At 54.1% G+C, this 24120-nt stretch overlaps 1 protein-coding gene and 1 long non-coding RNA gene across 4 annotated transcripts; one reads left to right on the top strand and one right to left on the bottom strand.

The window, feature by feature from the left end:
• Window positions 1–344: 344 nt before the first annotated feature.
• Window positions 345–23806, top strand: NLRC3 (NLR family CARD domain containing 3). 3 transcript variants are annotated; one of them, XM_045542436.1, is made up of 20 exons: window positions 345–578; window positions 5140–5288; window positions 6080–6141; window positions 6397–6598; window positions 6696–8445; window positions 9408–9494; window positions 12178–12261; window positions 12830–12913; window positions 14282–14365; window positions 15705–15788; window positions 16519–16602; window positions 17232–17315; window positions 17808–17891; window positions 18462–18545; window positions 18931–19014; window positions 21106–21189; window positions 21622–21705; window positions 22367–22450; window positions 22867–22950; window positions 23219–23806. In XM_045542436.1, the coding sequence occupies exons 4-20, from the start codon at window positions 6421–6423 to the stop codon at window positions 23307–23309; spliced, it is 3198 nt and encodes a 1065-aa protein (XP_045398392.1). In that variant the 5' UTR covers window positions 345–578; window positions 5140–5288; window positions 6080–6141; window positions 6397–6420; the 3' UTR covers window positions 23310–23806. The 3 variants fall into 3 exon arrangements, with proteins under 3 accessions (XP_045398392.1, XP_045398394.1, XP_045398393.1); XM_045542438.1 differs by lacking the exon at window positions 23219–23806 and having other exon boundaries at window positions 22673–22950; XM_045542437.1 differs by lacking the exons at window positions 345–578; window positions 5140–5288; window positions 6080–6141 and having other exon boundaries at window positions 6354–6598.
• On the bottom strand, window positions 19431–23772 carry LOC123632314. Its single transcript, XR_006733335.1, has 5 exons — window positions 23383–23772; window positions 22341–23295; window positions 21080–21291; window positions 20200–20299; window positions 19431–19673 (listed from the first exon to the last, which is right to left on the bottom strand). It is a non-coding gene; the product is annotated as an uncharacterized LOC123632314 (long non-coding RNA).
• Window positions 23807–24120: the final 314 nt, after the last annotated feature.

Raw genomic sequence — 24120 nt, 5'->3', positions numbered from 1 at the left:
CCACAGGGGTAACAGCACCCAGAGGTTGTCCTCTAGCTGCGTGACCTCGGGCCGCTCACTGAACTTCCCAACCACCCGCCTAAAAGCAGCTGCCCGCTGATGATGACTCTCTTTCCTTTGTGGCGGGACAGAGGATTATGTGTCAACAGCTTTGATGCTGCACCACTTTATCCTGAGCATCAGGTCCCAGAATCAAGACCTCCAGTGTCACTCCCCCCCCACTTTGACCTGGGGGTGGTGACAAAGCCAGAGAGTGGTGCCGAGGCAGCTCCGGCCCATTGATTTGTCTGTGAGGCTGTTGGCTTTTGAAATCAGACAGGAAGGAAGGTTGAGGTGGAGCCCCGCACAGGAAGAGGTGAGGAGCCCGAGCTGCAGGGCGGCTGGTGGGCTCGGTGGGGACTACAGCAGACAGCGGTGCCTTGTCCCCAGCCCCTGATCCTTGATCCTGAGGACTCTGACTGGGGCCCAGCTGGCTTGTCACAGAGGCTCCCAGGACGTCCCACCACTGCCCGCTGGAGCTGGGCTGAGCCCAGGAACGCAGAGATGGCCATTCCTGGAGCTGCAGCAAGGCCCGGGAGGTAAGTTGAGTCCAGGCTACCTCGGTGCAGGGCAGGGGAGGACAATGACTTTTAAGGCCTGAGCTACTCTGGGGAGGGGACTGGGAGACTCCAGGGAAGTGTCCCCCTGGGTGCTGGGAGCTGCTGAGGCAGGACTGGTTCACAAACGTGTGCCCAAGGATAGCCCAGGACAGGCCCCAGGGGACAAAGCCCAGCTCCCCAGAGACCAGTGCTGGACAGAAGCAGGAAGCAGCAGGAGGCCTGTGGGCAGGATGTGCAGCCCCAGCCCAGGGCAGCCAGCAGCCCTGGGCACCATCCCCACACGGGGCCCCCGCGGGCGGCTCTGCCTCTGACTTCAGTTCCCCACCTGGAAGTGGAGGTAACAACGTAGGACCCTCCCCAAAGGTCATAAGGGCCAAGGGAGGCGGTGCAGGCGGCTCCAGGTCCAGCCTGTGGTGCCTGCCCTGCGATGCCGCCTCGTGCCGGGGACAGCCCCAGGGCCTCTCCCAGCCGCAGCCCTGTTGAGATGAGGCTCATCATCCTGCGAGAGAAGCAGCCACAGGAGGCCTCTCGGAACAGGTCTGCTGAGCAGGCCAGCGCGGGTGCTCCCCATGGGTCCTCCCCGGTGGCCAGGCTCCTGGGGCCCCCATGCTCCCTCCCGGGAGGCGTTCCCCAAGCCCAGAGGCTCACTCTTGGCCATCACAGGCTGAAGGCTGGGCACCTCCTCTTCTGCCCCAGGGGTGCTGGGCTCCCCAGGGTTGGGGCTGTCCTGCCACTGGGACTCCAGGGGTCAGGGTAGTTAGGAGCGTGGCATCTCGAGGTGCAGGCACCACTACCTCCTTTCTTCGGAAAGGCTGTCTGATCACAGACGATGGTGCCAGGGCCATTCAGTTACTGAATTTCCAGACCTCTGGGAGCGGAGCAGCGACAAGGAACTGTGGACAGAGATACAGGCCGCCCAGGTGGACAGAGCAGGGGCTGGCCACTGGGGAAGGGGCCCAGCAGGCTCAGGCTAGGACTGAGGCCCCCGGGCCTCATGGGCAGACACAAGGAGTGAGTTGGCACCTGGATCTGCTCAGGGATGAAGCAGAAGCCCAACCATTGAGTCCGAGCGATGGGTCTGTCTGAGCCCACTGACACCAGGAGGGACTTAGATCCAGCCTCCCCCACAGACAAAGCTCCAGGGATGGGCCCTCGTGGCACATGCCAGGCTCAGGGAGGCAGCAGTGGCCACCCACTCATCCCTCTGGCCTTGCCCTGCCTACTACAGCTCACACCCTCTGTGGAGTGACCTCTGGCCTTCAGGTCCCCTAGGCAACGCAAAGTCCATCTGTCCTCAGTCTTCCCCTCTTTAAGCTGGGCTTGCAGGAGAACCTGCAGCTTCCTGGAAGCCTTTTGTACCAGGCAGGGTCTATCTGACCGTCCCTGGCGGCGTCTGTGGCCTCCAGACCTCAGCCTGCCCTGAGATCTGTGATAGGTTCCAGCCTGCAAGGGAGGCATCTGGGGCTGCGTGCAAGGCCTGTCGGCAGTGGGGGTCACAGCCAGTCACAGCCACCCCCCATCAGCCTCTGGGCTGGCCCCGGGAGGTGGCAGTGCTGCGAGGTTGGCTCACCTGCACCTCCTCCTCTGTCCTTGGAGAAAGTGTCCGAGGCTGAAAGCCAGGTGGGGAGGGGGTTGCATGTGAGCCGGGCCTGAGCAGAACGCCCTTGTAAGTCTGAATTTCAGATAACCCACCCATTTTTTTAGTATTAGTATATCTCAATACTTACGGACATACTTATACTAAAAAAATGGGTGGTTTACCTAAAATTGAAATTTCCTTAGGTATCCTGTATTTTAATTTGCTAAATCTGCCAACCCTAGGCCCGAGGTCAGTGGGGCAGGAAAGACGGGTGTCTGATCGAGAGGAAACATTGACCTCCAATCCTGAGAGAACAGCGGGGCCAAAGAGGCAGGGGTGCTCGCTGGGAGCCCCGCTTCCCAGGCCCACACGTGTCCTGCCTCTTCCCTAGCCTGCACTTCTGCCACCGCTGTCCCTCTTTTGTCCCTCTCCCAGCCTCCCTCTGGTCCAGTGGTTCTTGGTGATCAGAGAACTGGAGCCACGTGAAGACCCTATCCCCGGCCAGTTACACCTCAGGGTGGTCAGGCTGAGTGACAGTTTGTTTAAAACGGTGCTCCACAGAATGACTATGTGACACTGCGATTCCACTTCTGGGTTTATACACAGAAGAACTGAAAGCAGGTCTCAAAGAGGTATTTGCACACCTATGCTCGTGGCAGCATTATTCACAACAGGCAAAAGGTAGGAAGAACCCAAACGTCCATCATCACTCAGATGAATGGGTAGACACGTGCAATGGAATATTATTCATCCACAAAAAGGAATAAAATTCTGACACCTGCTACCACATGGATGAACCTCGAGGACAGGACAGTATGCTAAGTGAGAGAAGCCAGACACAAAAGGACAAATCCTGGGTGATGGCACTTACGTGAGGCACCTGGACAGGTCAAATCCACAGACACGGGAAGCACAGCAGGGGCTGCCAGGGCCTGGGAGGGAGAACAGGGAGTGAGTGAGTAGCCGATGGGGACAGAGTTTCAGTTTGGGAAGATGGAAAAGTTCTGGAAAGGGATGGTGGTGATGGTCACACAATAATGTTAATGTGTGAACATTTAAAAATGGTTAAAATGGTAAATTTTATGTTATGTATATTTTATAATTCAAAAAAATTAGATGAAAAAATAATGCTCCAGATAATGCCCTGCCAGGGCTGAGAGGCACGGCCCCTCCTCCTCCAGCCGCTGCCCCACCCCTGGCAGCAGCAGGTGTGTCACCTGGTGGGTGCATCCGGACATCCATTAGAGCAGGCTGTGTCCACCCCTGGGCCATGACCTGACATCACCCCATCCGAGAGCAGCACAGAAGACCCTAGTCCCCTGGCCTCTGGCACTAACAGGGCGGCAGTAGCATTGCTTCATTTTGGCTTACATACGTTTGGATTTTTAGATTGTTTAGAATATTTTAAAATTGAGGTACAATTTACCTGTAGTCAAGTGAGCTCAATGGCTTTTCATATATGTATACTCTGTGTAACCACCAGTCAGATCAATATATAGAAATTTCCAGCACCCTAGAAGGCTCCTACATGCCCCACCCCATGTTAAAACCGCTCCCACTATTTTGACTTCTATCATTTCAGATTGGTTTGACCTGATTTTTTTTTTTTTTTGAGACAGGGTCTTGCTCTGTCCCCTGGGTTAGAGTACAGTGGTGTCATTATAGCTCACTGCAACCTCAAAGTCCTGGGCTCAAGTGACTCTCTTGCCTCAGCCACCCGAGTAGCTGGGACTACAGGTTCATGTCACCATGCCCAGCTGATTTTTTCTATTTTTTTGTAGAGATGGGGTCTCACTCTTGCTGAGGCTGGTCTCAAACTCCTGACCTCAAGTGATCCTCCCTTCTTGGACTCCCAGAGTGCTAGGATTATAGGCATGAGCCACTGGGATGAGCCTTGGTTTGGCCTGATATTTAAACTCTCTATTAATGGAATTACAGAGTGTGTTCTCTTCCATGTCAAACTTCTTTCACTCAATATTATGTCTGCAAGAGTCATCCATATTGTTGAGCTTGTCAGTAATTTATTCTTTTTCATTGCTGTATAGGATTTCATTGAATTAACATATCAAAAAAATATCCCATGCTATTGTTGATGAATATTGGTTGGTTCTACTTTTTTCGGATATTAGGAATAAAGCTATTAGGAACATTTTGCTACCTGTGTTTTGTTAGACATAAACACTCATTTTAGCTCAGGAGGGGAACTGCTGGGTCACAGAGAATATGCACATTTCCTTTATTACAACCAAACATTTTCCAAAGTGATTGTAATTTGCATTTCTCTGATGACTGATATTCTTTCTGGTGATGTATCTATTAAATTTTTTGTCTTCTTTTTTTATTGAGCTGCTTTTTCTTATTGATTTGTAAGCACTTTTTAATGTATTTGGGATGCAGATATATATACATATATCTCAGATATATCCTAGTCTGGTTTTCTTTTTCATCCTCTTAATGCTGCCTTTTAATGAATAGACATTCCTAATTTTAATGAATCCTAATTCTTTACTTTTATGGTTAGTGCTTTTGTGTTTAGGTTTTATCTAGCCCAGGTTAATAAAGATATTCTTCTGTATTTTCTTCTAAAGTCTTGATAGTGTTTGCATTCATATTCAGATCTATAATCCAGCTCAAATTTTTATTTATGGTGTGAGGTAGGGGTCAAGGTTCATTTTACTTATTTATCTTATTACCCAGCAAAATTTATTGCAAAGACCATCCTTCCCACTGAATGGCAGTGGAACCATTTGTAAATCATGTGTGGGACCCTTTATTTTATTGCACTGGTCTACTTGTCCATTCTTGTGCCAATACCTACAGCTCTGTAATAAGTCTTGATATTGTCTAGTGTGAGTCTTCTTAAGCTAAACACTGAGAACCAGAAAACTGAAGGGCTGGACAGTATATGTCTGATGTGTTTCTCTGTGCAGTGACAACATCTGGGGTCATTTTTGAATGCAGGGCTGCCATCAGCAACAGTGGGCCGTGATCTCTCCTGGCTACACATCGTGTTTTCTCTCCCAGAACCATGGACGACAGATGGCCAGCTCCCACCCGATTCCCAGGGCCCTTCTAGAGGGGCTGCTGTGGCCTGCACACCCAGTGAGGAGGTGGGAGTGCACATGGGGTACTCCATGTCTGCCTTGGCTACAGGAGGGTCGCAGAGGGGGATGACCAATCTTGGCAACAAGGAGGCAAAGGAATGTGAATGGGTGGGCCTTGAGCGTGGCTTGGCCTCTTAGCATCTGAGCCACTGTCCCCAGCAGCAAACAGCACTGCCCATGGGCCAGGAGCCTCCACACTCCTGGGAGACCCCAGGAAAATAGCAAGAAAAGCAGCAGCGCAGCTTCTCTGAGAAGTAGCTTTCCCTCCCTTTCAACTTCTCCTCCTTTCTATTCTTTTCTGATTCACAAACTTTACTTTTCAGAGAAGTTTTAGGATTACAGAAAAATTGATGGGAAAGTACAGAGATTTCCCTTATACCCTCTGCCTGTGACCCCTCCAAATTCCACCACTATCAACATCCCCCACCGAGTGTGGTCCATTTGTTACAATCAAGAAACCTGCACTGACACTTCACTATCACCCCAAGTCCAGGGTTTACACTTGGGTTCACTCTTGGTGCTGCACATTCTGTGGGTTTGGACAAACACATAATGATGCCTATCCACCATTAGCAGTGGTTACTACCCTAAGAGCAGGGTCACTATCCTAAGGATGCTCTGTCTCCACTCCCAGCCCCTCCACCCGACCCCTGACCTCATTACTGGCTCTATGTCTCTATAATTCTGCCTTTTCCAGAATGTTAGTGGGAATCGTGCGATGTAGTCTCCCAGACTAGCTTCTTTTGTTCCTCCCTCCTTTTGAGCGAATCTACTCGTAACCTCATCACCATTTCCAGGTCACAAATGAAGACACCAGGGCACAGACCGGTGATACAGCCTGCCCAGGGTCACCCAGCTGGTAAGTGACAGGGCCAGGGTGCGAGCCCAAAGCCCCAGTTACTATCCACTTGGCCCCTGCCTCCTTGTGACTGTTTCATCATCTGGAAACAAACTGCCCTTCCAGCCCCTTCTCGGAAGCCAGGCCAGTGGGCCACCTGCAGGCTGGAGAAGGTGGAAGGGGAGGATCCCCGGCCCCATTCCTGGGGGTTCACTCACCCATCTCAGGCCACTGAGTAGGGGCAGCAGACAGCAGAGTCGGGCCCTCTCTTCACAGCTCCTGGCGCTAATCCTAGACTCCATGAGGAAGCAGGAGGTGCGGACGGGCGGGGAGGCTGGCCAGGGCCATGGCACTGGCTCCCCAGCCGAGCAGGTGAAAGCCCTCATGGACCTGCTGGCCGGGAAGGGCGGTCAGGGCTCCCAGACCCCACAGACCCCTGACAGGACGCCGGACTCCCTGTTGGGGCCCCACAGCAACGGTAGGACTGGCTTGGGAGGCCACAGAGGGGTCTACCCTGGCCCTCTCCCCTCTACCCTTCCCTGACCCCGCCCTCCCCCCTGGCCTCTGTCCCGCAGACTCAAGGATACAGAGGCACCGAGAGGCCCTGCTGAGCAGGGCGGGAGGCAGCCTGGTGCTGGGCAGGGCCTCGTCCAGGCTTCCCACCCTCCTGCTGGTGGAGGGCCTCACCGACCTGCAGCTGAGGGAGCACGACTTCACACAGGTGGAGGCCACCCGCGGGCGCTGGCGCCCTGCCAGGGCCATCGCCCTGGACAGGCTCTTCCTGCCTCTCTCCCGGGTGTCCATCCCGCCCCGTGTCTCCATCACCATCGGGGTGGCCGGCATGGGCAAGACCACCCTGGTGAGGCACTTTGTCCGCCTCTGGGCCCGAGGGCAGGTCGGCAAGGACTTCTCACTGGTGCTGCCTTTGACCTTCCGGGATCTCAATACCCACGAGAAGCTGTGTGCAGACAGGCTCGTCCGCTCTGCCTTCCCGCACGTCGGGGAGCCCAGCTTGGCGCTAGCAGCCCCCACCAGGGTCCTCCTGATCCTGGACGGCTTGGACGAGTGTAAGACGCCTCTGGACTTCTCCAACACTGTGGCCTGCACAGACCCCAGGAGGGAGATCCAGGTGGACCACCTGATCACCAACATTATCCGCGGCAACCTCTTCCCGGAAGTTTCCGTCTGGATCACCTCCCGTCCCAGTGCGGCTGGCCAGATCCCGGGGGGCCTGGTGGACCGGATGACTGAGATCCGGGGCTTTACGGAGGAGGAGATCAGACTGTGTTTGGAGCAGATGTTTCCCAAGGACCAGACCCTCTCGGGCTGGGTCCTGAGCCAAGTGCGGGCCGACAGGGCGCTGTACCTGATGTGCACCGTCCCAGCCTTCTGCAGGCTCGCGGGGTCGGTGCTGGGCTACTTGTGCCGCAACAGGCCGGGGCCCCAGGACGCAGAGCTGTGGCCTCCCAGGACCCTGTGTGAGCTGTACTCCTGGTACTTGAGGATGGCCCTCAGCGGGGAGGGGCAGGAAAAGGGCAAGGTGAGCCCTCGGATTGAGCAGGTGGCCCACGGCGGCCGCAAGATGGTGGGGACGCTAGGCCGGCTGGCCTTCCACGGGCTGGTCAAGAAGAAGTACGTGTTTTATGAGCAGGACATGAAGGCATTGGGTGTGGACCTCGCTCTGCTGCAGGGGGCCCTGTGCAGCTGCTTCCTGCAGCGGGAGGAGACCCTGGCCTCCTCAGCCGCCTACTGCTTCACACACCTGTCCCTGCAGGAGTTTGTGGCAGCCATGTATTACTATGGCGCATCCAAGAAGGCCATCTTCGACCTCTTCACTGAGAGCGGCGTGTCCTGGCCCAGGCTGGGCTTCCTCACGCATTTCAGGAGCGCAGCCCAGCGGGCCATGCAGGCTGAGGACGGGAGGCTGGACGTGTTCCTGCGCTTCCTCTCGGGCCTCTTGTCTCCGAGGGTCAACGCCCTGCTAGCTGGCTCCCTGCTGGCCCCAGGCGAGCACCAGGGCTACCGGGCCCAGGCGGCTGAGCTGCTGCAGGGCTGCCTGCGCCCCGACGCCGTGGTCTGTGCCCGGACGGTCAACATCCTGCACTGCCTGCACGAGCTGCGGCACATGGAGCTGGCCCGCAGCCTGGAGGAGGCCATGGAGAGCGGGGCCCTGGCCGGGCTGAGCGGCCCTTTGCACCGGGCCGCCCTGGCCTACCTCCTGCAAGTGTCTGATGCCTGCGCTCAGGAGGCCAACCTGTCCCTGTGCCTCAGCCAGGGCGTCCTCCAGAGCCTGCTGCCCCAGCTGCTGTACTGCCAGAGCCTCAGGTGGGTGCCGCGTGGGTCGAGGGGATGCGGGAGGCAGGGGAGAGAGAAGGACCTGGATGTTCCTACCTTCACCACGCCTTTCTCTGTCCGTTTGCTGGGGCTGCCTTAACAAAGGACCACAAAGTCAGTGGCTTCAAACAACAAAAATTTGTTCTCTCACAATTGTGGAGGCCGGAAGTCTGAGATGAAGGTGTCGGCAGGGCTGCGCTCCCTCCGACACCTGCAGGGGACAGTCCTTCCTTGCCTCTAGTTCTGGTACTGTAGTAGCAGTGCTCCATTCCCTGCCTCTCTCTGTGTCACATACTGTCTTGTCCCTGTGTCTGTCTTAAGACAGAACTGTCCTCTCTTAAAAGGACACCATCACACCGGATTGCAGGCCTGCTCTACTCCTGTGTGATCTTATCTTAAAGAATTACATCTGTAACGACCCTCTTTCCAATTAAGGCCACATGCTTGAGGTGCTGGGGGTCAAGACTTCAATGTATCTGTTTGGGGGACACAATCCAATTCCTAACACCCCGACCCATCCCGACTGACGGAAGCCAACTCTGCCCTCAGCTGTCCTCCGTCCACTGCCCTGCACCTCGGCGAGCGGGCAGGCCAGGACGTGGGCCTCAGGGCCTCGGGACTGAGAGCGGCGTGGGGGCCCTCAGAAGTGGAAGAGCTCGCAAACGGTGTCCCGCAGAGGCATGCAGTGTGCGGGTTGCTGGGACGACAGCCAGCAGAAAAGATGCCTCTGGACAAGAACCGCAGGGCTCACGGGCACCCCACCTCCCGCCCCCTCTGGGAGAATGGTCCGAGCACGTGGGCATGCTGAGTGATCCCCCGGCTGCAGCAAGGGTGCTGGGGTGGGCAGGAGAGAGGCAGAGGGTGACTGCCGCAGACGCCAACCCTGGGCCGGGGCCTCTCCACTGCCTGTGGGCAGTAGGACCCAACTCACTGTCACTGCTCCCCTTTGCCAGGCTGGACGCCAACCAGTTCCAGGACCCCGTGATGGACTTGCTGGGCAGTGTGCTGAGTGGGAAGGACTGTCGCATTCAGAAGATCAGGTAGCGCCCACCTCGGAGCCCCCTAGGGTGCCCACCTGTCTTGAGAGGTGTGGAGCCCCCTCCCCATCATCCTCCCTCTCTGCTCACCTGGCCATTGGCGCCTTCGAGGAGAGGTATCTTTGAAGTGGGTGCCTCAGGATGCAGCCTGCTTGTTTCTGCCCATTCCAGAAAGTGCCAGGGGCTCAGGTACCTCATCTGTAAGAAGGAAATGACCGGACGCTGTTGTGGACGTGGAAGCATCTCTCCAGCACTGTATGTGCTGACGTAGCAGCGGCATGAGCGTCTCTAAGCTCTTCTCAACGTCTGTTGTCAAACAGCATTCTGGGCACAGGATTGCATTTTTAATTCAAATTAAAAATTTGAATTAAAAAATTTAATTAACATTTAAGTCTAAATTAGTTTAAATAATTTTTAACTTAAAAGCGACATCTTTAATGTTGTGATTAGACAAAAGTTCATACAATGACCTATGCCCTTACAAAATCTCTCCTGGAGTAACATTTCTGGATGTGAGTAAGGCGCTGGCTTGTAGCTGAATCGATGCGACGTTCTGAGGGTGGCTGCTGGGGACTGAGGGAGGCGAGAGTGGAGAACAAGCCCAGGGAGTAATTTTTCATCCTCACACAGCCTCCAGGTTCTGAAATCATCATTATCTCAGTCAACAACTTAGACTGAGTTGGAAACAAGAGTCAGTCATTGAGGATAGCGGTTAGAGTTATGGGCTCTGTGTGCCCTTGAGCAAATCACCTGGGGTAAAAATGGGGTTACCAGGGTGACTCTGGGGGTTCTTATGACCACCCTCAGGTTCGACAATTTGCTAGAAGTTCTCAGAACTCAGAAACACCATTATACTCTTGGTATAATGAATCATGTTTGCGATTCATTACCTGAAAGGACATAGATTAAAATCAGGAAAAGAAAAAGGCACAAGGACCCGGGACCAGGAGAGACCAGGCGTGAGTGAGCTTCCGGTTGTCCTCTCCCAGCAGAGGAGTAGTGCTTACTCCTCCCAGCAACAATGTGTGACAACAAACAGGAAATACTGCCAACCAGGGAAGCTCATCCGAGCCTTGCTGTCCGGGATTTTTTAGTGGGGGTTTGGTCACAGAGACATATCTGACCACTTGCATGGCTGTCCTTAGTTGACAGCCCCTCCAGGGGGCAAGCTGACATGGCTTGGCCCAAGAACCCTACCATAAATCACACTGTGCGTGGCCTAAGGCCCCCAGGTGAACAAACACATTCTTATCAGCCAGGACATTCTAAGGGCTTAGAGGTTCCCACTTAGGAGCCAGGGGCAAGGTCCACACCTTTCTTTGCGCAAGGTTAGTCCTTCAGTGCAGTTACCTCTTAGGGTGGTTGTGAAGGCCAGGCAGGAGGAAGCGCTGGGTAAGGGCCAGTCATTATAATATCAACCGGATTACTTTTGCCTTGTTAGCAGAAGACACAAATGTAACTCCTTTATAAGAAAAATGATAATGACAACTCATTATTAATATTTTTTTCCTTCATGGGAGCCTCCAGCATTTTCAGCACATGACAAAATAGTCAACTTTTAGTTTTGCTTAAAGGAAGCTAGGGAGTGCTCAGAAACTATCCCAAATGAAGCCAAAAATTTCCCCTACGGCCACAGGCTCTTCTTTACCTCTCTCCCTGGTCAGTTCTCAATGCCATATCCCTGTTTGAAATGTCCAAGGCACCCTTGAGAAAACACACATGGCTGCTCATTAGATAATATTTATAAAATATTATAAAGTACTAGAGAGAAAATAGCCTCTTTAGAATTTGAGAACATTTATATAGAAAATGGCTTGGATGAATGGTGTGAACAAAAGTTCTCTGAACAGGAATTTGGAGAAAAGAGACTCTATTTCGGTGAACAGTTTGCAAACCAGGGAGACACAGCCTTTCCAGAGGACAAAGCCCAGCTAGTTCGTCCCCCTCATCCAGCTTGAGAATTGTAATTGTAACTGAGTAAGTTGAATAACTATATCCCATGGGCTAAATGCCTACAAAACTGTCAAGAACCTCAACAGCTACTGTTTCTGAGACATCAAGCAACATTAAGTTGATCTGCCAGCAAATTCCTGGCATTACCCATTCAAGGAAGAAACAGGTGTACAGTTTTGGGTTTTTTTAAATTAGTTTCATAATGACTTTACCACTTGCCATTTTGCCCCAGAGCGGGGGCTGGGATGAGTGGTGTGCTGGAACTAGTTAGTACCAGGTCATGAGAGCAGATTGTTACATTTTTAGGAAATCTGCAAGCTGGGAATGCTTGAAATTGGCCAGGGGGGTAGTATTTACACCATGGAAACAGGCAAATGCTATACACATCAGTTGTTTTGTCCTTTGTTTTTTCCTGAGAGTCAGTTTACCAGCACAGGCTGGCTGGCTGGCATCCCTACGGCAGACTTCTGTAATCATCTCTGCTGTGTTATTGGTGTCGAAGCTGCTGTGCTGGATTCTGGCCAAACTTTTCCCTGGGACCCTTCTCCAGGGTGAGGGTCTGTCTGCCCACTCTCGCCCTACCCTGCCCAGGGGATTTCCATTGTCTGGCATCCTGCTCCTGAAGTCACCTCATCTCCACCTGTGTCAGGCCTGTATTAATCACGAGCGCAGAGGAAGAGGTGACGAGATTTATATGTTTGAAATGACCTCTCCTCTCCCTTGCCTTGGGCAGCTTGGCTGAGAACCAGATCAGTAACAAAGGAGCCAAAGCTCTGGCGAGATCCCTCCTGGTCAACAGAAGTCTGACCTCTCTGGAGTAAGTAGGACACCAAAAGCCAAACTTCACCATTGGGACCAGGAGAGTTGTGAGCCATCCTGGGAAGCCTCCTCCCCTCCCCTGACATGACTGGGGTCTTATCCCTCCTTCCCTGATTCTCCGGATTCAGCCTCCAGGCTGTGCCTGGGCATGATACCCAGATTTCATCTGGAACTGATTCCAAGGTCTTCGGGCTCCTGTAGGAGGAGGACACAGGGAGACCACCCCTGGCCCACATGCTCTCCTGGGTGGGTCAGAAGGACAGCTGAGTCCCACCCTGCAAAGCACCAGATTTTGGGCCCTGAATCTGAGGTTAGCTTATCCTCATCTCCACGCTTGCCCAAGTCCACTAGCCCATTGGGTCCTGCTTCTTTCCCCGTCACGGGGAAACTCCTTCCTTGTTCACTATCCAAGGATCTCTGCCTTGGTTCCACTAAATGTGAAACCTTAAATCCTGGCTTAGTCCCTCCAAGGATCATAGATGTGAAGGTCGGTGTCATTTCTGTTCCCCTTCCCTCCCTGGGACTCAGAGGAAAGAGAACAGTACTTTCTCTCTTCCTTCCGCCAGCCTCCGCAGTAACTCCATTGGACCACAAGGGGCCAAGGCGCTGGCAGACGCTCTGAAGATTAACCGCACTCTGACCTCCCTGAGGTATGTGTCCTGCTGCCCCCAGGAAACCCTCTTCTCAGTGACTGATAGAGTGGGAGGCGACTCAGACCGGTGGGTGTGGGATACCGGCTTCCATCCCACTGGGCACCGTGGATCTTGCATCCTAAGCAAGTTTCCAAGTTTCAGCTGTTCCCCCGTCTTTGACTGTGTGTCGGCCTGAGCAGGGCAGCGAGAAGTGGGGTGGGGTACGCAGCGATGGAAAGGCAGAATCATCCCTTAGAAAAACCTCTTGTCCTCCGGTGGCGGGGAGCTCCAAGGCCGTGGTGTCAAAGTTTTCCCCCGAGATGTCTTCCAGAAGGTACCCAGGGTTTGGTGTGGTTTGCTGTGTCCCATTTAGGAGGCTGTGGTTGTATCCATCCTTAGTTGAGTGGGTACTGCTGTTCTGTTCTAGTTTTATTTGTATCCAAATGAAATTCACATATTACATGTACCATTTTAAACTGTACAGTCCGGTGACATGTAGTACCTTGCAATGTTGTGCAACCATCACCTCTATCTAGTTCCAAAATATTTTCATCACCCCTAAAGGAGACCTTGTACCCATAAGCAGTCACTTCCGATTCTCCCCTCCTCCCAGCCCCGGCTGCCTCCAGTCTGCTTCCTATCTCCCTTGAGCTACCTATTCTGGATATTTCATATAAATGAATCCTACAGTATGCGGCCTTATACGTCTGTCTTCCTTCACTTAGCATAATGCTTTCAAGGTTCATCCACATTGTAGCCTGTGTCAGTACTTCTGTCCATTTTATGGCTGAATAATATTCCATCGTGTGGACAGACGGCAGTTTATCCATTCACCCACTGACGGACATTTGGGTTGTCTCCACCTTTTTGGCTCCATGAATAATGCTGCTATGAACATTCATGTACAAGTCTTCAAGTCCCTGCTTTCAATTTTTGGGGGGTATAAACCTAGGAGTGGAATTGCTGGGTCAGGTGGTAACTCCATGTTTAACCTTTTGAGGAGCTGCCAGGTTTCCCATGGAGACTGGACCATTTTACATTCCCACCAGCAGTGTGAGGGTTCCAATGTCTCCATATGCTCGCTGACACTTGGGTACTGTGTCTTTTAGCTGGAATGAGGACTACTGATGACCTTGTCATTGTTACCCAAAGAGCATGGGCACCTTGTTCCTAGTTGCCAGCAAGTGCTTAGAAACCCAGGGAAAAATTTAAGCCCTGGGAAGTGGCGGGAAGGGGCGACCGTTCTTCCCTCACGGTCGGCAGTGAGGGCACGTAGTGGTCAGAACCCCTTCTCACCGAGGTCACTGCTGTGCCCGGCTGGGCCTCTGGGGCACATGGTGGTGAGCATTCAGGCCACCTCTGAGTGCACCACTTCTTGCCCTGCAGCCTCCAGAGCAACTCGATCAGTGATGACGGTGCCAGGTCCATGGCTGAGGCCTTGGCCTCCAACCGGACCCTCTCTGTGCTGCAGTGAGTGGACACGCCCCCTCTCGCCTCCCCTTCTCTCCCCTTTCTTGCCTCCTCCAAGGGCCTCTCTGCCTGTCTCCTGCAAGGAAGAGTGGATGGGGCAGGGTCCTAAGGCTTTCTGACCCATCTGCATGGCCGCTGGAAAACCTGATGCTTCCTGCTTTTCCAGAGAATAGGTGCTGGGGAAATAATTAAAAATAAAACCTCTTGCTAAGCCAGAAGATCCTCTCCGCAAATGTAGGAAAGAACACAACAGTGTTGTTATTGAATAAGCATTAAACTGACTGCAGCATGCATCACAGGCAACCTGCCAATGAGACTGCAGAGACAGAAAGAAATGTCACCCTTGTCTATAGCCGAGTGGATACGACCCGTCCCACAGGCGTTCTCAAGATAAATGACAACTGTTCTCAAGCAAGAGGACCTGGCAGCACCGTTTGTCATACATAGTTCATCCTAAATTCACCTGATAATTAGGGTGGCCATCTGTGTTCCCTACTTCCTTTTATCCAAAGGAAAAATAAAACTTCTCATGTCTTTATGACATGCAGGCACATAACCAGCCAGGTGCCTAGCTAATTCCCACAGAGGCAGAGAGACGGGGACCCTATCTTTCCCTGACGTTTCAAAGAGATGACTCCAAGTCCCTTACAACAGACATTCCTGGCTGGGAAACTGGCAAGAGGATGATTTAGCTTTTTAAAAAGATTTATACACATCTCAAGGGGACAGAGAAAGGATTTGCATTCTCAAGTTTTCTCAAGGAAATATTCTAGAAAAGGTGTGTGTGTATGGGGGTATCTCTGGCGTTTTTGGAACCAGGGAAAATTACATTATTTTTTAGATTTATATTTAGCCTCACACAGGAGAGGCCGTGCCCTGTCTGTCCTAGGATGAGAACAGGGGCTCCCTGGCAACATCTCCCTCTACCAGGTTGCATATAAGAGGAAGTAGCTTTTTGAGAAGAGGAACTGAAGCAGAGGGTGTCCCTAGGGTCTCGTGGTGGAGGCAGACTGTTGGGTGAGGGGCCAGCGGGACTTGTCCAGGGAAGCCCCCGCTTGGGAGATTGCTGGGCATCACCTCTCCCACTGAGCTCTGCTCTCCAGCCCCTCACAAAGGGGCCCCAGCTCCCTGGCCACTGACTCTTCTGCATAATAATGTCAGCCCACCAGCATCACTCTGGCAACAGTCCAGACCCTTCCAGAAGATCCCTGTCCCCCTGGTGTGATAAATGGAGAGGGCACCCTAGTTGTTTCTGACCTCTGATCTTGAACCCAGACTGTCCTTGGCCTGGGAATGGCCGTGGCCAGCTTTGCTGAAGGACGCCTCTCTCCTCACACAGCCTGCAGAAGAACACCATCGGGCCCGTGGGAGCCCAGCGGATGGCAAATGCCCTGAAGCAGAACAGGAATCTGAAGGAGCTCATGTGAGAAATGCAGAAGGGCCAAATTCACATGCTCAGTGGCTAGTACAATGACACACCCAGCATAAGTATTTGTGAGCATGGGGAAGGATGCACGGATGGATGGTTGGATGGTTGGCTGGGTGGATGGATGGATGGGTAGATTCGTGGATGGATGGGTGGCTAGCTGGCTGGCGGGGTGGACGGATGGATGGTTAGGTGGGCCAGTGGATGAATGGGTGGGTGGGTAGGTGGGTGGGTGGCTGGCTGGGTCAGTGGATGGATGAATAAATGGGTTGGTCGGTGGGTAGATGGAGGTATGGGTGAAGGTTAGCTGGCTTTGGACTCCAAAGCACTGGACCAGGGGAATGGAGAGCCACATTCCCAGGACTGGGTGAGCCCCACCTTCTCAAGCTCACATTTACTGCTTTTTCAGCTTGCAGAAGAAAACAGTATTTCCTGGCCATCTTCACATACAGTACCACAAGTACTTCTCACTAAAGGGTTGACCCTGCCCACCCCCTGCCCTTGCCAGAGAGTCAAGGACTTTGCTGCCTAATCTCTCGTAGACAGCAGGTAGTCACCTTCAGAGACTACGGGCCAATAGGCCTTAGGCAGAACAGACTGTGCACTGGGCATCCTTGAGACGCCAGAGACGGCCCTCCCCTGAAGGCTTCCCTGGGCCCCGATCCCCAGGCCCAGCCCTGCCCGGCTGCTGCAGGAGGCCAGCTGACCCGTGTCCCATCTCTTGCAGGCTCTCCAGTAACAGCATTGGCGATGGAGGCACCAAGGCCCTGGCCGAGGCCCTGAAGGTGAACCAGGGCCTGGAGAGCCTGGAGTGAGTCTGCCTGACCGCCCTGTGGGGGTGGCGATTCACCCCGGGTTTTCCATGCAGCACATTCTGGACTGGCAGTCCCAGAAAGGGGCTGCTTCCCTGCCAGGACCCCCCACACCCACCTGCGCACATTCCCATCTCAGTCTCTCCTGCCCCACACCCACCGATCAGCTCCGTTTCCCTGGACAGCAGGAGCTAGGCAGGGTTGGTTCTGGAGTTTTCAGAAAGACAAACTCCGAGTGCCCTTGGGTAGGTGGCACAGGTGGCTCAAGAGGGAGCTGGTGGCAGTGGCCTTGGTGGGGAACAGGGGAACTTGGTGTTGCTGCTACACTGGGGACATTGCTGTGCCCCTCTCTCTGGGGGCTGCAGACCCAACGCCCCACGCCGAGGACATTTGGAGCCACCCACATCAAGGCAGAGTTTGAACTTTAGGGCTCGTGCTAAACCTACCTGCCCTGACCTGGCAGGGGCTAGAAGGTGGGGGGATGGGAGAGTAAAGAGGGGTGAGAGCAGTGTGGGGTGGCAACTCCCTGGGGCCCCCCAACTCCCTGTTGAACCCAGTGCCTGGACCGGGTGGCTCCCTCTGGGTCCTGGGACCGCCCTCCCAAGGGTGCCCTGTCCTCCACCTGCAGCCTGCAGAGTAATTCCATCAGTGACGCGGGAGTGGCAGCGCTGATGGCGGCCCTGTGCACCAACCGGACCCTCCTCAGCCTCAAGTAAGTCCTAGCCTCCCTCTCCAACCAGGGTGTCCCTTTGACCAGGGGTCTAAAGGGACCTTGGTGCTGGGAAGCCTGTTATGAGGAAATCTATGGCCAGGCAGGCTTCCCGGCACCCTGTCCCTCTTCTTGCTCTCCTGGGAGGCAGGGGACAGCTGCAGTCCTCAGTGGGCCCATCCTGCTGCTCCCTTCCTTGACACAAGCCCCTCAGGCGTCCCTGCATGCTGGCCAGCCTCCCTGAGGTCCTGTCGTCCTGTGCTCGTCCTCCTGGACTTCCCTGCACAGTTGATGGTCCTAAAGTGGGGACGCTTGGCTGGCCAGCCATCGGGCCTGGCAGCTAGAAAAGGCCCCTTCACGCCTCGCCCACACTGCTCACGGCCAGGGCCCACCTGAGGTTTCTTGGGCTTCGAGCAGCCTACACACCTGGGCTTGTCTCTGGCCAGAGGCCACTTCTGCCGGGTCAGCAGCTCAGGGGCTTCTCTCTTTCCTTAGCCTGCGAGAAAACTCCATTAGCCCCGAGGGAGCCCGGGCGCTTGCCCATGCACTCTGCACCAACAGCACCCTGGAGAACCTGGAGTACGTGGTGGTGGTGAGGGTGACTCCTGAGGGCTAGTTACGCCAGTGGCCGCGCCAGGCAGAGCCCTCAGCACCGCTGCCATTCCACAGGGCTGGAGAAGGGCCTGGCTGGGGGAGGGTCAGCTAGGAGACCCGGCGTCTGGGGGCAACTCTGACACAAGCCCCCCCTCTCGTGTATAAATCACACGAGGACGAGCTGGTGCAACACGCTGCCTCACCTCGTGGCGTGGACAAGCACGTGGGGGGAGCTCTGACGAGTGGATGTGGGGCCACTGGGCAGTGTGTCCTGCAGGCAGCTCCACCACATCCTGGCTGTGTGCCCTGTCATCAAACCCACTGAGCTGAGCCTGGGACACCCCCACGGGGCTGTTGCCAGCATTCAGTACAGCAGTCCAGGTCACGTGCCTGGCAAATGAAAGTTTTGCACAAACATGAGCTCGAAAACCCTGACACTGGTGCAGGAACAACGCAGTCCTGGGGGAGCAGGGGGGTGGTCTGGATTCCCTGGTGACCAAGGCAGAGGGCTTCATGGTTGGGCCCCACTCACTTTCTCCTGTTCCTTCTTCCCAGCCTGACGGCCAACCTCCTCCACGACCAGGGTGCCCAGGCCATCGCGGTGGCAGTGGGAGAAAACCGTGCCCTCACGTCCCTTCAGTGAGTCTACGGCCCCCCTGCCCCACCCCATCCCCTTCTGCAGAGCTGCATGGCAACACCCAAACCGATGAGGCATAGATCCGTGTGGCCGTGGAGCACCCCCCAAAGGTCTCAGGGGCCTGCCCAGGCCCACCTGCCTCCAGCAGTTCCGAGTCCTGAGGCTGCTCCAGACAGACAAGTGTTAGGAGCGGGGTGCCCACGGCTGTGCCTCAGGGCGTCCTATGCTTCAGGATGGGCCATCTGGAGAGTCCTTACTTGAGCCTGTCCCTGTGGCTACCACTAACCAGAGCATGCACGTGGCCCCTCTGGGGACCAAGCCTCAGGAGGTGGCAGAAATTCTGTCACTGCCTGAGGCACCTGGTCATGTGTGTCTGTGTCTGCCCAGCCTGCAGTGGAACTTCATCCAGGCCGGCGCTGCCAAGGCCCTGGGACAAGCACTACAGCTCAACAGGAGCCTGACCAGCTTGGAGTGAGTATGGTGCCCCCAGGGGCTGCGCGGAGCGGGGTTCTGGAAACCTGGTGCCCGCCAGACACAGGGCTCAGACCTGTGGCCTTCGGCACACAGCCACCTTTATCCTAAGGCCAGTGGGCACATTTCAGTCCTCACGTGCTTTGTAAAATACATATATATATATATACACATATGTATACAGCTTTATTAGGATATAATCCACCCAGTTAAAGTATGAATTTCACTGGTTTTTAGTATATTCAGTTACGCAACCATCACCACAATTTTAGAACATTTTCATCACCCCCAAAAGAAACCCCGTACCCATCCGCACTCACTCCCCCTTCTCCCCTCCCCCTACCATCACAACCACTAATCTACTGTCTCTGTGGATTTTCCTATTCTGGACATTTCATATAAATGGCATCATACAACATGTGTTCTTTTGTGACTGGGGTCTTTCACTTAGAATAATGTTTTCAAGGTTCATCCACGTTGTAGCCTGTATCAGTACTTTTTTATATGGCTGACACATTTCCACGGTGTGGATACACGTTTTACTCATCCATTCATCAGTCAATGGATACTTTTCGGCTGCCAGGACTGACACGGCTGCGAACATTAGTGCACAAATGTCTGTGTGGACGCGAGCTTTCATTTCTCTTGGGTAGATACACCTGGGAGCGACATTGCCGAGTCACCTGGTCATGCCCGGTTTAACCTTCTGAACCTCACCTGCTTGTCACCTGACCACAGTTTCTTCTCCTTCAGCTTCCAGGACATCCCCTCTCTGGCTGGCCCTCCTCACTCTGCTTCTCTGTCTGACTCCTCAGTGCTGGGGTTCTGCAGGGTTCTGTCCTACACCATCACGTCTCTCTTCTGGGAGCTCTCCTCTTCCCCCAGGGCTCCCATGACCTCCCCCAAGCTCCAGACCCTGCATCCGAGCCCCTGCACACCTCCCCTCAGGCATCTCACAGGTACTGCAGTCGCCCACATATTCTCCCCCACAGGCCTGCTTCTTGGTTCCCCATCTCACAAATGGAACCAACCGACCAACTGTGCAAGCTGGAAAGATCGCCTCTGCTCTCACCTCCCACTCCCCATTCATCTCCAAGTCTGGGCCATTCCCCTCCTGGTGCCCCTCCCACCCACCCGCCGCCCTCCACCCCCACTGCCACCATCCAGGCCACGGGCACCACTCACTTGCATCCTGTAGCAGCCTCCACACCAGTCCGTCCTCTCTCACACTGGTGGCCAGAGACCTTTCCAGAACGTGAATGTCCCTGTCCTGGGTGCCCGGCGCCTGCAGAGTGAAGCACAGCCCCTGAGTGTGGCTTACGAGGCCCCTTCAGAGGTGCTTCCTTTGCACCTCCCCAGCCTCGTGTCTCTCCACTCCAGGAACTCAGCTCCATCTGTTTGGGTCCCTTAGATGTGCCAGGCCCTCTCCCCCGTTATCCTCTGGGCTTTGGTTTAGCCTATTTCTGGGCAGCCATCTGTAACCACACACTGATGGTCTTCCCTGTAGCCTGCACTTGACCTACTGTAACTGCTCATTTAATCACGTCTCCCCACTGAGTGGGCAGAATGGTGCCTGCTGACTGCATGAACCCAGCACACAGACACTCTCAGATGTTTGCTAAAATCACAAATGGAAACTGCTCCCTTAAACATGCCAAGGTCCACATGAACTAAACTCAATCATTTACTGCTCCAGGCCTGCTATTTTCCTCCAATTTGGGAGAGGGGGAAAAAGATGTAAAACCCAGACTAGTACAAATAGCCCAGGAATTGAGGCCTTTAATTTTCTGCTTGGCTTTGAAAAGCATACCCTGTTTTTGTCCCAAGTCCCTGTTGACAGTACTTTTCATGTGTCCCTTTTCTGCTTGCCTCTGACGGTTCAGACTTATGCGGACCCCAAACCCCTGTGCGTGTCAGTTGTGAGGCCATGGGCTATAGTGGCCGTACAGGAGGGGCAGTTGTCCCAGGGAGGCCCCGGGAGCGTGTGTCTGTGGTGTGTGTCGTCAGATCTGGAAGGTCCAAGCCCGGCAGGTCCTTGCTAGAATGCTCCTGGCGTCCCATGTACCTGAAAGGGTCATGCTCTGTGTCCAGTTTACAGGAGAATGCCATTGGGGATGAGGGAGCGTCCGCGGTGGCCAGTGCGCTGAAGGCAAACACAGCCCTCACTGCTCTCTAGTAAGTGCTTGTGCACGGCAGCCCAGGAAGCCGGCCCCTTCACCATCTTCTCATGCTAAACGTGGTTTTGTTTGCAAGTCAAGGGAGGTGTGTTTGACTTCCCTAGTATTATAGGAAATATTAATATTAGCAATTGGGAAATCAAACATCTAGATAGTAATAATTAAGGGTACAGTGAGCATTCTCCCCCAACCTTCCCAGGAGACCAGCTCTGTTTCCTGTGTCCTTAGCATCCAGATCTGTCTTAGGCGTCAGCATAGGCAGGAGACGCCGCGTTTGGACAGGCCACCGGCCGACTACGCCCAGTGCTATTTCTCCACTTTCAGCCCTACGTCGAGGAGTGCTGACAGTGAGGGGGGAGTCTGGAGGGCACGGGGCTCAGGGCAGGCGCGGGGGCTGGGTGGCCGCCCAGCTGACCGCACCACCCGTCAGTCTGCAGGTGGCCTCCATCGGCGCCGCTGGGGCCCAGGCGCTGGGGGAAGCCCTGGCTGAGAACAGAACCTTGGAGATTCTCGAGTAAGTATTCCGTTCTGCAGCTACATCTTTTGACCAAGGAAAACCAAGCTGTTGATTTGAAATGGATCTGGGGAAAAAACCAGTTTACATGGCAACTCAAATCACTTTAATGATCTCATTTCAGATCAAGTAGGCCAGCCCAGCTTCCCCGTTCCCACCTCACACCCTTTCTCAGAGTCACTGCCGTTTGCCGTTTGCCATCCTCTCTTTAAGTTCCTGCTCTACCACTTGGCCTTGCCCAGGCTGATCTTATCTGGAGGCCCTGTCTAGGGGGCCCCTACCCACCAATCTTGTTTTCTGAGATCTAAACTCCTAGGGTAGGGGCTTGGTGTGTCCTCGTCATCCCTGCTCTTGCTAAGGGCACTGGGACATGTGCCTGGGGTGCTGCCTCTCCTGCCGTGGCCCAGGTTTCCATCTGCAATGGAAGGGAGGACGAGGGCTCCAACAAGACACCAAAGCTGGGCCAGCCACCCCCTTCCCTTGTGCCCTGCTCCCTAGAGCCCAGCTTTGTTCTTTCGTTGGGGAGTGAGGAAACAGCAACCCTAACCCGTGACCAGGAAGTCTGTTTCCGCCACCAAATAACCCCACACCCACCTGAAGAGGTATCGTTATCACCTCTCAGCCTGTCCCCTTACCTTAGGTTTCCTGTTTTTCCTGACAGCTTGAGAGGAAACGCCATCGGGGTGGCCGGAGCCAAAGCCCTGGCCAGTGCTCTGAAGATAAATTCAAGTCTCCGAAGACTCAAGTAAGTGGTTGTAGAGACCAACTGGCGTCCCAGGGCAGCAAAATTCTCTGCTGGGTCTTCCAGGGGATAAAACGTCCCTCTCATCTCCTCTGTAGCTACTTCCTTCTGAATATATAATAAATCATTCCCACTAGTCTGATCATTATAATCCACATCCCATTGCAGTTAGGTTGTTTCTTCTGCCTAAGTCAGAAGTCAGTCACATAACATCTGCATTTACAGTCTTACATCCTCCATGGCATTTGGGTGGGGCAACCTGGCTACCTGTAGACGCCAGTCTCAAGGGTCAACTGCCACCTAGCGGTTGCCATGGCGCCTATGGACAAACCAGCCCCAGAACTGCTGGTCCTCTTTGCTGCTCCCACAAGATGATGCAGTGTTGCTTCCTCGGGTGTCTCCATCTTCTCTCTGACTAGTCTTCAAGAGAATTCCTTGGGGATGGACGGGGCAATATGCATCGCCACTGCACTGTCTGGAAACCACCAGCTCCAGCACATCAAGTGAGTGCGGCTTGGCAGCTTCTGCCCTTCCTGCTCACCCTCAGAACTGCTCCCAGGTCAGGCCCTGCCTTTTGCCCAATTCCAGGAGCCAGCTGAGCCCAGGCCCCTCAGCAGCTCTTCAGGGAAACCCAGTCTAAGAGGGAGCCACCATGAGCCTTGTCCGTGGGAGCGGTCCTGGGAGCAGAGTTCTGCCCTTTCCACAGTGCTGGCCCACTCTGCTAGGGAGAACCTGCAGGCTCCGAGCCCTGCCCTAACCCCTCTCTTCCAGTCTCCAGGGAAATCACATTGGGGAATCTGGTGCCAGAATGATCTCCGAGGCCATCAAGACAAATGCTCCCACGTGCACTGTTGAGATGTGAGCAAAATGAGTTCCTGGTGGACCAAGCAGGAGGACAGATACTCAGCTGGAAGCTTTCAAACAAAAAGACCCACCTCTGACCGGCCTTTCGGAGATTTGGGAGCCATGCTGACCCAGCACGGGAACTGTTCTGCACAGCGGAAGGAAAGCTGCTACCCAGGGAGGTCGTGAGGACCTCCACTGGTCCAGGACCAGTCCAGGCAGGGGAAGGTGGACACTCTGCTACAGCACAGAGAAGGAAAGGGGCTGCCACCAAGGGACTCAAGGACACAGGCCTGAGCAATGTAGGAAGCTGGTCTTAGCTTATTTATACCCTAAGGTCTTCATATGCCCCCAACTTTAAAAAATTTGTATTACTATCCTTTTCCACTCACCTGGTTCAAATCATCCTACTCTGAAATGAGTTGCCATCCACAAGTCCATTAAGAGTATCAGTTTATTTTTTTAAATTATTATTAATTTTTTTTTAGAGACAGAGTCTCACCTCACTCTGTTGCCCAGGCTAGAGTGCCGTGGCATCAGCCTACCTCACAGCAACCTCAAACTCCTGGGCTCAAGCGATCCTCCTGCCTCAGCCTCCCAAGTAGCTGAGGCGTGAGCCACGGTGTCCAGTCCTAAAGTCAGTTAACCAGCAGGAGGAAGATGATCTAGAAGCAGGTGGAACAATTAAACATCCTTTGCAGCTGCTGCCTATATTTGTGGATGTGTTATTTGTAGCTTGGGTTGAGCTTCCCAGTCAAAGCCCAGTAAAAGAAAGCATATGACAAACAGAACTATATTTGTATGTTTTTCAAAATATAAGTCAAGTCAGA

Source organism: Lemur catta, chromosome 2, assembly GCF_020740605.2.
Source record: "Lemur catta isolate mLemCat1 chromosome 2, mLemCat1.pri, whole genome shotgun sequence".
Taxonomy (NCBI): Eukaryota; Metazoa; Chordata; class Mammalia; order Primates; family Lemuridae; genus Lemur; species Lemur catta.
This window is presented reverse-complemented; position numbering and strand designations above follow the sequence as displayed.